Below are 13466 nucleotides of genomic sequence, written 5' to 3'. Positions count from 1 at the left end.
CGAATGAAAGCAGCTTTTCTTATGCCTTGAAACTAGCATGCGATTTAGGGGAAATTAGGTTGCAATTGAAGGCTTTTTGGGGAAGGAAAGTATCTATAAAGCTAGTAGCTAGATTAATGGGAAAGCCTCAAAAAGAGACAATTTTTTCTAAGCAACAACACCTCCCAATTAACCGAAAAATTGACAGTAGGGAAAAGGGCGATGGATCTAAGAAAGCTTATCCAACAATTTAATATTATTAAACCCTAATAAAAAGAAAAATGAAATTTTTATAATTAGATATAACTATTTTACTTTAATAATTTATTAAAATCTCAAAGATTATTTGTAAATTTGTCAATATTTCAATTTGAGATCAAAATTTTTTTTAATATAAAAGAGGTCAATTGTTGAGTTTTAATAATAATTAAAGTTTTAATTAAATGATTATAAAATAGAGACGAAGTAGTAAATTACTAAAAATTCAGAGACTTATTAATAATTTACCAAAAGTAAAACTTCCGGAATTCGTCCAAACAGCCACCGACATTTTTCGAGTTTAGTTCACAATTCCATAACTTCTATCATGGCAGTCCTGAAACTGACTACGACTGTTTCCTTTTGCGGGAAACCTAGCAAATGGGCCCGCAACGCCACTCGCACCTCCAGCTCCACCTCTGCCACCATCACCACTACCACCACTGCAGCCGCACCCTTTGCTACCCTTTACACTTATTCACCGTCACTATCTTTAGCCCTAAATAGCCATAGAAGCGATTGGCGCAGGTTAACGCCCTGCGCCTCCTTTGCCTCTAATAGTAGCTGTTATAATAGCAATGATAACAATTTATTAGGGTTTGCTTTCAGTGGCCAAAAGCATTTTTCTCTTTTTCATTGCCATTGTAGCTCCTCCTCCTCATCTGCTCCAAAAACGGGAGGCTTCTCTGGGTCCGATTCGTCGTCTACCGGATCGGGTCTAGCAGATATGGGGTCCGAGAACAAGGTCGATGTGGTTGATTGGCATCAGAATAACCATTTAAACGGTCGGAATCATCCGTTGTCGGCGTCGCCCTCGCGGTCGCCGTCCTTGCAAAATTGTCACAAACAACAGGACTCATATTATAAATTGCTTACGCTGCCTACCATTTTAACCCTCGGCCGTGTCGCTGCTGTGCCGCTTCTCGTTAGCAGTACGTTACATTTTAATGTGTTTTTTTTTCCCTTTTTTCCCAATTATTGGGTATAAATTTTCATTCATTTTATTATTTGACTCAAGGTGGATTCATATGTTCTTAACTACATATTGTAATTTTGTGGCTTTGTTTGATAGAAACTCAATCACATACGAGAAAGAGTTCTGCCATAGAATAGATATTTATATTGTGATTTGTGTAGAATTAATTTAAATATGTAACGAGTGAATGAATTTATTTATAAATATTTGATCTAACGGTTGTTAAACCTTTTTAGAGCTTATTGCAGAATGTTGTCTATCAGTTCCAGTTATTAGATTTCAATGACAATTGGGTGAATTTTGATGGATCTGGGTTATCTTCAATAAGAAAGCTTCCACATCGCATTTTTGTTTTCTCTGGCAAGATTGCACATTAATTGAGGATTTTTTTTTTCCTTTTATGAAATTGATCCTCGATGATGAAGTGAGTTGATTTGATTTTATAGATTTCATTCTTGTAATGTCAAATTGGGTTTTATACAAGCTATGACATAACTAAATGATTTAGTGTTATTTAATAATTACATGACCTCTCTGCGCTGGTTCTGTATTTGTAAGATCTAACTGGCTTTATCCTGCTAGCTACATGCCTTCAAGTAATTATTGGTTCATCTTAGAAATGAAATGGAAATGGGTGCAGGAATAGTTTTGTAACCTCTGTCATAGGTAAAATCAGATTCTAAAATTTATAGAAGCTTATTTTTGTGTTTGGTACTCGATTCATCTTATTCTGGGTGGAAATAAAATATAAATGAGTAATCTTTTCAAAATTATTTTAGGCCTCTTTTAGCTTGTCTTCCTAAAACTGAAAAATTGGAATGGGTATCCTGGAATGAGATGTCTAGAGTGACTTCCATTTCCAGGATAAACCAAACAGGTCAAGAACTATTGAGTTCTGGACTTAGAAAATTGGAATAGGAATCCTGGAATGCGATGTCTTGAGTGACTTCCATTTTCATTTCATTTGCTGGATGAACCAAACAGGCCTAAGAACTATTGAGTTTTGGACTTGGAAAAGTTTGCTTATTCCTAAGAAACCTAAAAGCTGACTTTTCTTAGATGGGATAGGATTCCAAGGGACTAACACACCAAGTTTTGTTCTCTAGCTTTTTATGTGGATAGTTGGTGGGGAAGAACTGCAACAACTACTATTTTCATAGCTGCAGCAGTTACTGATTGGCTTGATGGATATCTAGCTCGAAAGGTATATCTAAAAGGACTAAAATCCAGTTAAGGTATTTCTTTGCATTTATTCACCATTAGATTTGTCATTAATAATTGAAATGCATTTCAGATGAAATTAGGCTCTGCCTTTGGTGCATTTTTGGATCCAGTGGCTGATAAGGTATGTGTTTATTTTTGGACGATATTATCAATTTTTGGTTACGCCAAGTTGAATTAACATTTATTTAACTTTTAAGAATAACTTGTTGCATGCAGCTTATGGTTGCTGCCACCTTGGTCTTGTTGTGTACCAGACCTCTGGAAGTTGCAATGTTTGGACAAGCGTCATCGCTACTGACTGTACCATCAATAGCCATTATTGGTCGAGAGGTAATATTGTTATTTGTAGTATGTTTTATTGTAGCTGTAATATGATAGAAGGTCGCGCTTAAGTGCTCATGCTTAGTGGAGTTCAACTATATTTTCCTGTTTTCTTTAGGGTTTTGGTTAAAGAGCCTTTTAAAATGTTTATTTGTCTTGGTTTTGTTTTCCTTATTTCAATGAGTTGCATTTGTGCTTTTAATTTTTGTATTCATTGCATGGGAGAAATATATGTGCTTTATTTCATTTTGTTAGGGTTACTCTCTCTCATGCCACCACTACTCAATTCTGTGCTTTATGTCTTGATGCACACTGTTTTCTTGTAGATAACCATGTCTGCAGTCAGAGAATGGGCAGCTTCACAGAATAGCAAACTCTTAGAGGTTTTTCTATCCTTGCCTGTGCTTTTTAACCATATCTGTTTTACCTATTCAAAGTTGGTCAATGTTTTTGCTACAAATGGAATTGAATGCTTCATTTGTAATTGGAATTTAAATCTTAAGATGCTGTCTGTTCTCAGGCAGTTGCTGTTAATAACTTGGGAAAGTGGAAAACTGCGACACAGATGACTGCACTAACCATCCTTCTGGCTACCAGAGACGGCAGGTTTGCCAACTGTCTTTTTCATATTGATCTTCCTGCTACTGTGACTTAATCAGTAGTCTCCAAAATAGAATTAATGGATTGTTCTCTGAGATATCTGTCCTTTCTTTGTTCAGTGTTGGAGGACCAGGGATTTTGGCAACTTCTGGTGTTGTTTTGCTTTATATCTCAGGAGGTCTTTCTTTGTGGTCTTTAGCTGTGTACACGAGTAAGATATGGAAAGTGCTGGTGAAGTAGCTTGCTTGGCCTGCCGTGCATTTGCTCCTAACGGAGGATTCTGGATGAGGTCATGATGCTTCAAAAGTTGCGCTCTGAGATCATCTTTCTTCAGGTATATGGTGGATTAAGGGGATATTTTTAGGTTACTTTTGATTGGTAATCGTTTTTGTTGAGCTGATATCATGGTCTCTCCAAGGCTTTCCAATTTTTGAAAATTTCTGAAATTCCCATATTGACTTGATATACCAGAGAAGTATTAGTACGTAGATGTCCAAACAAGAAGTATCCAACTTTGATGCTTTTGCTAGGAGCCACCGCTGGTGTTAAAGGCCAGGACAGAAACACATTGTGCAGCAATTTAGTTGCTGGGGGAGCAGAAGAAGCAACATTGCCATTGAGTTTATAATGTCAGTTATTAACGAGATAGTTTTTTAGAGGATTTCCTTATTACCAAAATTGATTCATTTTAATGGCTGCAGCATTCTAGGAGTTTTAATAATATTAATATCTCTCTCTATTTCTTCTATTTGAAGAGAAATATATATATATATATATATATAGAGTTCGTTTTAAGGATTAGAAATACAATTTCTCTTCTTTCTCCTCTTTTATGTTTTCTATTTTTTGTCCGAAGAAACTTTAAAGCAATCAATTTTTTTTTTCTTTTCACCAATCCTTTTAATCCAAACAAAGTATAAATAAGTTTTAATAAATATATACTTTTATACTATTTGAAATTAATTCATTAAATATTTGTTTTCAAATAAAATTCATTAAATATTTGAACTAAAAGATAATTTAATGAATGCTTTAATTTACAAAAATTATAATAACAATTGTACTTGCTTACAATTTTTATAAAATATAATTACTCCCTTTATTTTGGTCAAGTATTTTGTTAATTTATAAAAATTTAATGTAGTATAAGGGTAAGTATATGTTTTTGCCTATAGTTTAAAAAGACCAACAAGACATTACTTCTATTTGTATTGTCTGGACGTGAACTATTACTCGGTATATTAATTATTACCGTGTATGAGATACCTTCTTCAAAGAGGTTTTGGATTCATTTCCTCTCCCTAACGCTAATTTACTGTAATATGAGATAGCATTGCAAATGCATCCCTATCATTATAAACCAGATCCATAATTATTTTATTTGAAATTTGGTTTAAAAATTAGAGATAAATCTAATTAAATTCTTATATTTTGTTTAATGAAATTAGTTTAATTCAATTTTTTTTGGTGAATTACATTATGTACTTTTATTAAGATTAAATAACTCTTTAACATCTTAAGTAACATAAAAATTTTAAAAATCACATAAATATTAAATCATTTTAAAAATTATTAATAAGAAATAATATTATATTAAGTCACAAATGATTTGATTTTTATGTAAAAATATAAGGATTTAATTGGCAAAAAAATTTAGTAGAAGTACAAATGTTTAATTAAGTTTATATCTGTTAAAATTATCTGTTGAAAAAATTGAAATATGAATTTTTTTTAACAGAGAAATAATATAATTTGGGATGATTGAAAATTTTTTATTCATAATGTATCTAGGCCAAGTAGAATAATCTTTCAGATAATCACTGATCTTTTAAGTACTACGTAATATTTTCTTGTTATTTCTATAGCTCGAAAAAAAAAAAGTTAAATTCAACAAACGTAAACGGAGTACTAATCAAGAATAGTCTGTTGGTTTTATTTCATTTAAGCAGTTATGAGCAAAAACTATTCACTTTAAGACGAGAAACAGACAGGGTTAGCTTCCCGCTGTATACTCCACTAATTATTATTTGATACATTAAGCCTTCATAGAATCGGAAAAAGAAAAACACGATAAAACATCACAAAGACAGGACATAAGGTGTTTGGAGTGTGCTGTTTGGGTGATTTCTAAAGGTTTCCTTCTGGTTGAGTTGCAGAGCGTTCAATTTAGATGCTTCTCGCTGGAGATGGCGATTCTTTGCACCACTGTGAATGGCCGCCTTCGTTGTAGTAGAAGCTGGTGAGCACCGGTTCTTCTTTGTAGCTAATTAGGGTTTATTTGACTTGTGGGCTTCAGCCTAATTGCTTTCTTTGTTTTCTTTTCTCTTTGTATTCGCTTTCTATGTTTATCACTGATTTTCACTTTGGTCTTTGGACCAAAGAAAAACAAAAACAAAAACAAAAACGTAAAAGAGAAAAAGTCTGCTAAATATAGTGATATAATCTTGTAATGCATTATTTTTTTACTACAAAAATCTATATATTTTAAATTATTTTTCTATTTATAATGAATGTTTTTATTTATTTATCATTGCTTGTGTTTGTAAAAAAAAAATATTGTTTTGCTTTATTTCCAAAGAAAAGCAAAAAATAAAAATAAAAATAAAAATAAAAATATTTTTTATTTTTTGATAATATTTATTATTTTTATTCTCTTCTCTAGATTGTTTTCTCTCTAAAAAAATCCCATGACAATTTTTTTTTCCCAATAAAAGATTTCACTCGTTCAATCAGAGTATTGACAACACTTGCAGAAAATGGAAGAGGAAGACATTGAGCTCATCACTGCTTTATTAGAGGTCCATTTCTCAATTGCACTTCTGCTTTGACATAATTTTCCAGGCACATAACATACCATAATGAGAGCATGAATCCAGACCACCAATCTCACAAATTGACAATAACGCTATAAGTAAACAAATTCTAAAGTTCAAAAAAAAAAAAAAAAAATACAATTCACAAAACAAACACATTGCATTGCTTGCGAGTTATATCTAATGCAAATATATCTAATATAAACTTGACTATGTAATAATAAGCTTAATAGCTCTTAGATTAAATATTCATATTGAAAATTAATGCAAAATCAATTGAAACATGCAGATAATTAAAATAACAAGTGCATGAATCTCAAGATAAATATTTAATCTAAGATCTGCAAAACCATTCTTACAAAAGATCAAGCTTATAGTAACCACACTTATTTGATGCCCTAGTTATTTCCAAACCAGATACAACCAACTTCAGGCTGATGAATACAGTTTACTCTTTGCATATTCATTATAGAGAAACTAAAACCAATTCAACACTGACACAATGCATGATCACACAAGGGGGATAAAGGAAAAATATGAACACAAAGGGTCAAGTGGAAAATAACAATAAGAAACAAACTTAAGCAAATGAACGAACGAATATATATATTCATTGGTTTGAATTTCCAATTCAATGGCCCTATTTCTTTCTTATAGCTGTAATTGGGGAATGCATATCAAGTATCATATGCCAATAACCAGGCTATTAGCCAAGGCTTTCTTTCTTTCTTTCTTTTTTTCTTAATTTTTTCCAGAAGCACCTTTTGTCTAGGCATCAAACTCTACTATCTATGGAAGTCTCCTCATGAATTGTTGAAGTTTCTGAGATGCGTGGCTATACAATAGGGAAAAGAAAAACAAAGGGGCAAAAAGAAAAAATCTTTCCTTGAGACTCTCCTCTTTGGGAAAAAAAATTAATACAAATGAAGAAATGAGGATTAAGCATCAGATAAGAACCTCTTGACCTATGTATTGAAATTTCCCGGGGTTCCACCACCTCCTCTAATTGAAAGCAGAGGCCCCTGGCTGATGCTGCTACTGATCAACTGTGAATCAAGGAACAAAATTATAATAGTGATATCATCATGAAAATGTCTCCTCACACCACGATCAATCTTTTTCAGATCTGAGTATCTCATTTCTCTTTTCTTTGCTGCTTCACGAAGTGCAGCTTTGAGAAGTTTTCTTGCAATACCCTGGAAAAACATGGAATATCATTCAACTCTATCCAAAAACATTAGAAAATAAAGTAAAAAAATTAACTTAATAACTCCAGAAGCATGTACCACTTTAACATATATAAGCAATTATACTAGCAAAAGAATGAAATTCTAAAACAAAGGAGAAATAAAGAAAGAAAGAAATAATACTCCAGAGGTAGAATCAGGTCCAGTACATTTAACTGATAGAATGATTTGTTTACATGATAGAATGATAACTATCTGAGGAAACAGGAAACAGGATACAGAATTCTTATTGCCAAAGAATTGAACTTAAAAAAATCTAATGATCCTGACAGTGTCAAAGTCAAAATTTCCAGGATTGGTTATAAGCATAGCCAAAATCAGAATGCATCACAAAAATACGAGGGAAAAAAAATGGAAATCCTACGTTACGTGGGTAATTGTTGACAATGTCCACTGCTTCCTGATTGCTTAGGTGCTCCCATAGGCCATCTGATGCAAATATAAGAAATTGATCCTCAGGATAGAGTTTCTGTACTGAAATTGTTGGCTCAGCTTTAAGAATTGGTTTATCGAAGGGTTCAGGCAATCTAAATTTAGCCAAGAGAGGCGCTCTGTTGAATTCTGCCCTCTTTAAATACGCGTCACCTATGGATCTTGAGATCTGCAAAAGTAGCAAACCTCCATCAACAGAGTAAATATTTGTGCAATATTTTTCTTCAGAAGGCATTGAAAAAACCTGATCTTTGTAACAATTTAACAATCTCCTAAAGATGTATAAAGAGATTCAGATTGCAACAATCTGATAATTCTATATTTCAAACCACAAATCTCAGTTGACTTTCCAAATATGCAAATATGCAGATCATAACATATGCATTCCTAGTTCAAAAAAAAAAAAAAAAAAACCTATGCATTCGTCATATGCTGCATTCAACTCATTCCAGTGGTCTCTGAAATCTCTACTTCATGCTTAAACCAAATATGTTCATGCACAGAAAAAGTAATGATTAAAGTTTCTCTTTATCAATTCACAATGAATACCACTCATTCTTGAAATTGAAATAATATCATTAGGAACCTATCAGCTCGATAATTTAATACGTGGAAACCATCCTCTATGTTGATGAAAAAGAAAACTAAGCACAAAAATGTTGATGAAAAAGAGTTGCAAAATAAAAGATTATCATGAATTTAATTTATGTCAGCCATGAATTAAACACATTCTATTGAAATCAATGGGACGAAAAACAATGAAGAAACTGGTAATAAGCAATTTAAAATGAGATGCAGCAAAAGAGAAAAAAGGAACAAACCCTTGAAAAATCACCTGAATCAGACCCTTCACACGCCAAACCTGGTGTTTTAAAACCACAATCTGTGGATCATTGGGATGCAATGAGTGCAGTTCCTCTCTCACAGATTCTACACTTGCATTGTGTTCATATGAAAGCTGAACAGCTTTGACCTCTTTCTCAGACTTGTCCGATCTCCCTAATACCACTCGAGAATCCCCTGCATTTGCAATGTATAGATGCCCACCACACACTATACCTACCAAACAACATGAACCAACAGAAGCAATTTGTGGCTTAATTTCCCACTGTTGCTGTACTAGAGAGAGGAATGCCTCTTCTGTTGCTAAAAAAGCTTTGTTGATAACATCTGCAGACATTCCTTGGGTCTCCGATGTAAATTCTGCACCATGAATAGCTGTCAAGTCAGTAAAAATATGCATTAGCCATATACATTAAAAAGTTAATTGGAGAGAAGAAAAGAATGTAGAATGGTTGTGCTTGCACATTTGACTACAGAATATCTTTAACATCAAAACCGCAAAAGATATTGTTCTGAAATCTTGTAGATGACATACAAAGGTGGGACAAAAATGTTCTCAAGCTCTTCCCATACAGAAGTTTTCATATATTTGTCATAAAAATTTTTAGATTTTTAAGTTCAATAATATTCAACTTTCTGTTAACCTGGTGCAACATGGACATTATTAGATGAGTTGAACAAAGTGACGGCATATTCTCTATTAAAATTTGTTGATAGTTCTCTCCAAGGAGATTTTTCACAGTTTATAGAACTTTGCTTTGCAAAATAAATAGCCATCAAGCTGTCCAACATACTTAGAGAAGTTCTAAATTCTCCACAAACTCCTTCCAATCTCTTCAAGGATGTAATTTTTTTATCTGGAAAAAAAAATTATGCCTCATATTTATGCTTCTTTCCATTTCAAACACTAGCATATCCGCCTTATTCTTGTTGACCAGCTCACAACAATTTTGAAAACATTTCTTCATTCTGATTTATAATCAGAAGCAATAAGTCAAAATTCCAAATTCGATCCTATAAAGCTAAAAATGTGAACATTAAATAATTCTTAAAAGCATCTAGGAAAACAAATCTCCACTTCAATTGAACTCTCTTGGTGCAAGAGGCGGGGTTTCTAAGACAATGCTTTCATGATGATTATATAAAAATGTGGACACCAAATCAACAAAATAATTATTGCAAGCTCAAAAACTTTCAAATTCTCCAAACATCAATGCAAATGTGAAATAGTAACCATCACTGTAAATGGAAAATTTGCTTTTCTGTTAACAAGCACAGAAAAATAATAGAACCTTTAATTGACTAGGCTAAGAGAATAACACCACAGAGATAAACATGACCAACCAAATATCATACTAGTGAAAAATCAATAAAATTTGGAACAGTGGCCATCACTTTGTATGGGAATATTTAATTAATGATAAAATAGACAAATAGTAGAATCTCCAACCATACTAGGAACACATATAATCATAGCCAACGATATATTGTGTGAAAACTTACTGTCAAGCTCATAAACTTAACAAATAATCCAAACATCAAGACAATGCATGTGAATATTGCAAGTAACTGTAGACAAACATAGACAAATAATACAGCCTCTGATTGACCACAGTTGGAGATGAGAACACAGATAACCGTAGTATAGTATGAAACAACATGGACCCTTAGCTGACTAATTAAATTTATCAAGCCAAAGAGACAAAACATACTCTTTATATTTTCAAAAAGATGCTGATTTACGAAACGAGCAGCTTCTGGACCTCCATGACCATCATAAATCCCGACAAATGTGCCTTGAGGACCCGATTCAAGCAAGCTCATTGGCCCTGATTCAATTTGGCTACAATCTTCTAATAGATTGTTAGCCTGAATTACTGCCATTGAGAACTCCCCATTTACATGCTGTCCTGAATCTTTGTACCACAACAATCCATCAGCCCGGCCATTATCATCTCCACCTCTACTGGAATTATCACCCTCATTAGAAGGCTTCCAACAGTTTGCAACAATCCTCATCAATGTATTTGATACCATTACTCACATATTCACGACCCAATAATCCAGAAATCAACCAGTCTTCAAAAAAGTATCAACAGCTCTATCAAAAGCTAATCTTGATTCTAGTGTCTCCTGAATTCCCAACCCCAAAGCAGAAGTTTGAGAAATCAAATAGACATTGATAAATGCAGAAACCATTAATCTGCAGAACAAGACATCATTACACAATTACTGGGCCTCTTCAGAAAATTGTGAAATATTATTTGAAGGCAAATGTTGGTACACACCATAACTCGAGGGGATAGTTTGAGTGATAAACAAATGATACATGTGCCAAAACCACAGAATAAGAGGTTGAGGAAGAAAACAGAAAGAATGTGATGCTAATCTCCCTATAAATATAAACTAGATTGTGCATAGTTACAAAAAAAATAAATAATTGAGCATAGTTACAGAAAATAAACAACATCGATTTAATGCATAAATAAAAATAAGATGCCAGTGCATGGGCATATCCAACCTGCACAACATCAAGTTTGATACAGAGACAAATCAAATTAAACTATTATGGCTTCACAGCATTTTAGGATAATTTTCAGTCCACCTTGCAAGTCAATGAATTTTGGGCCAAGAATCAGAGAATCAGAACGCAAGCATTATAAAATATCATAACATATCGACGGAAAACCCAGAAACTACATTACACAGAGTATGATACAATCCAAATGCAAAACAACTACCTAAATAATAAACTTAAATAATCAAAATTTAGACGGTATTTGATAAGATGAATTGAATGAGACTCAAAAGGCAAAAACAAAGCAATCATAGAGCTCCAACAATATCCAATGACAATTCTGTAACATACCTTATGAACGTATAATCTTCATTGGTACATCGCGAAAATCAAACTTCAGAGACCCCCAATCTGAAACACAAAACAACAAAGGAGAAGTTAAGGGTACAACCCAGAAATAGCAAACTATGAATTCTGCGACCAAATAAACCAAAGAAAAAATAATTCTAATAAAATTGACAAAGGGTTCTAAACAAACCTTGCCATTCTCAAAAAAAAAGGGGGGGGGGGGGGGGGGAGGGAACAAAATTGCAAAATCCTTCAATCAAAGGGCTTAAAATGAAAAAAGCCCAAAAATTTGAAGGATTTAGTGGAGAATGGAAGGACTTAGAATGTATGAATAGGTAAAAAAGGGTTTGTAATAAAGGCAGATCTAGAGAGAGAGAGAGAGGGAGAATTGGTTTGGAGACTCTGGAGGTATGATTGGTTATAGTTAATTTTCTTAATTATTTTGCCCTCTGTGGATTCTAAAGAAAGAGGGGATTGAAATTGAACAACAAAGCTTGCGTTTTGGAAATCAACGATCTTCTCTCGTTCTTATTCTCTTCTCTTCTCTTCTCTTTCTCTTCTCTCTGATTTCCTTGGCTTGGGGGGCTTATTCTTGTTGGATTTTCACTTTTAAGTTTTTTTTTTCTTTTTTTCTTTTTTCTTTTTTTTTTTTTTTTAATTTTCCTAATTTTTATTTTGGCCTTTTGGAGGTTTGTTGACTTTGACCTGCAACGAACCCTCCTTTTTAGGCAATTTTCCCTCTGTCTTCCTTTCTCCTCATTTTAGTAAAGCATTATATTTTTGTTTTTCCTTATTTATTTCCATCATTTTAATTTTATTTTATATATATCTATACACCCAGATTTAGTCATCGTTTATTTACAAATACTTGTATTTAAAAAATATTTTTATATTTTAACAGGGTAACTTTTTTTATCATACTAGTAATTTAAAAAAATAAAAATATCAATGAATTTATATATAATAATATTAATAAAATTCTCAAATTAGAGAAACTATTTTATTTAAAAATAATTTAATTTTCTTTCAATTATAAAATATTTTTATTGATAATTTTAATAAATATTTCAAATATTAAAAATTAAAAAATATTGAATAAATTATAATTTAATCCCTAAATTATATCATAATTAATAAATTAATTTTATATTTTTAAAATTAAACACTTAAATCCCTCTATTTTCATTCCGTCTAAATATATATTTTCTCCGTCCATTTCTCCATTCGTTTAAAAATAAATAACCGATCAAACTTCTAAAAACTATTTTTTCTTTCCATTCTTATTGTGCTATATAACACATATAAAAAAAAACTTTTATATCTAAAAACTCAAATACTCCTTTTCTTTTATATTTTCAAACTCAAATATCTTTTGTATAACACATACAAAAGATATTTTTAGATATAAAATTTTCAAATTAAACTTTTATATTTTCAAACTCAAATATCTTTTATTAGGTTTGTTATTTACTTTTGAACTAACGGAAAAATAGATAAAGCTATTGTGTTTTTAGACGGAATAAAAATAGAAAAGTTTAAGTGTTTGATTTTAAAAATATAAGAACTCATCTGTTAATTATAGTATAATTTAGAAACTAAAATATAATTTATCCCAAAATATTTTTATGGAAAATATTTTACTTTAACCAAACAAAACCTTAAGTTCTAAAGGTTTTCTATTAGATACTGTTAGTATTTTCTCTTTCGTAGTTTTACAATACCATTTTTTGTTATTTATTTGTTAGAAAATAAATTCATTTAGATGCTACCAATATTGATGGGTTTTTATTTAATAAAATTCTAAACTTAATTAATCTAATTAAGCTCTATTTAGCTTGTAAAAGGTAACTTATATGTAAAATAATTTTTTAATATTTCACGAGAAAATTATATATCATTCGTTTGTT

At 31.9% G+C, this 13466-nt stretch overlaps 2 protein-coding genes across 6 annotated transcripts; one reads left to right on the top strand and one right to left on the bottom strand.

Annotated features, from left to right (window-relative positions):
• Window positions 1-526: 526 nt before the first annotated feature.
• On the top strand, window positions 527-4106 carry LOC110624807 (CDP-diacylglycerol--glycerol-3-phosphate 3-phosphatidyltransferase 2). The gene is made up of 8 exons (XM_021770136.2): window positions 527-1169; window positions 2320-2417; window positions 2508-2558; window positions 2654-2767; window positions 3085-3141; window positions 3279-3364; window positions 3478-3692; window positions 3830-4106. Exons 1-7 carry the CDS (start codon window positions 566-568, stop codon window positions 3596-3598), a joined length of 1131 nt encoding a protein of 376 aa, XP_021625828.1. The 5' UTR covers window positions 527-565; the 3' UTR covers window positions 3599-3692; window positions 3830-4106.
• A 2645-nt stretch (window positions 4107-6751) lies between these two features.
• Window positions 6752-12152, bottom strand: LOC110624806 (probable protein phosphatase 2C 38). Of its 5 annotated transcripts, none has more exons than XM_043960978.1 (6): window positions 11750-12152; window positions 11563-11622; window positions 10406-10896; window positions 8686-9068; window positions 7783-8019; window positions 6752-7367 (listed from the first exon to the last, which is right to left on the bottom strand). In XM_043960978.1, the coding sequence occupies exons 3-6, from the start codon at window positions 10728-10730 to the stop codon at window positions 7137-7139; spliced, it is 1176 nt and encodes a 391-aa protein (XP_043816913.1). In that variant the 5' UTR covers window positions 10731-10896; window positions 11563-11622; window positions 11750-12152; the 3' UTR covers window positions 6752-7136. The 5 variants fall into 5 exon arrangements, with proteins under 5 accessions (XP_043816913.1, XP_043816914.1, XP_043816915.1 ...); XM_043960979.1 differs by having other exon boundaries at window positions 10406-10826; XM_043960980.1 differs by lacking the exon at window positions 11750-12152 and having other exon boundaries at window positions 8686-9053; window positions 11563-11727.
• Window positions 12153-13466: the final 1314 nt, after the last annotated feature.

The sequence above is a fragment of the Manihot esculenta genome, chromosome 10 (assembly GCF_001659605.2).
Source record: "Manihot esculenta cultivar AM560-2 chromosome 10, M.esculenta_v8, whole genome shotgun sequence".
Classification (NCBI taxonomy): Eukaryota; Viridiplantae; Streptophyta; class Magnoliopsida; order Malpighiales; family Euphorbiaceae; genus Manihot; species Manihot esculenta.
This window is presented reverse-complemented; position numbering and strand designations above follow the sequence as displayed.

Bases quoted from the DNA above. Each gene is read 5' to 3' on its own strand.
- LOC110624807 (XM_021770136.2), top strand. From the start codon at position 566: ATGGCAGTCCTGAAACTGACTACGACTGTTTCCTTTTGCGGGAAACCT. The intron at 2,559-2,653 runs GTATGTGTTTAT...TGTTGCATGCAG, and splicing joins TGGATCCAGTGGCTGATAAG to CTTATGGTTGCTGCCACCTT. The intron at 2,768-3,084 runs GTAATATTGTTA...GTTTTCTTGTAG, and splicing joins TAGCCATTATTGGTCGAGAG to ATAACCATGTCTGCAGTCAG.
- LOC110624806 (XM_043960978.1), bottom strand. From the start codon at position 10,730: ATGGTATCAAATACATTGATGAGGATTGTTGCAAACTGTTGGAAGCCT. The intron at 8,020-8,685 runs GTGATTTTTCAA...CTACTTTTGCAG, and splicing joins GTGTGAAGGGTCTGATTCAG to ATCTCAAGATCCATAGGTGA. The intron at 7,368-7,782 runs GTAGGATTTCCA...ATGTTTTTCCAG, and splicing joins TCAACAATTACCCACGTAAC to GGTATTGCAAGAAAACTTCT.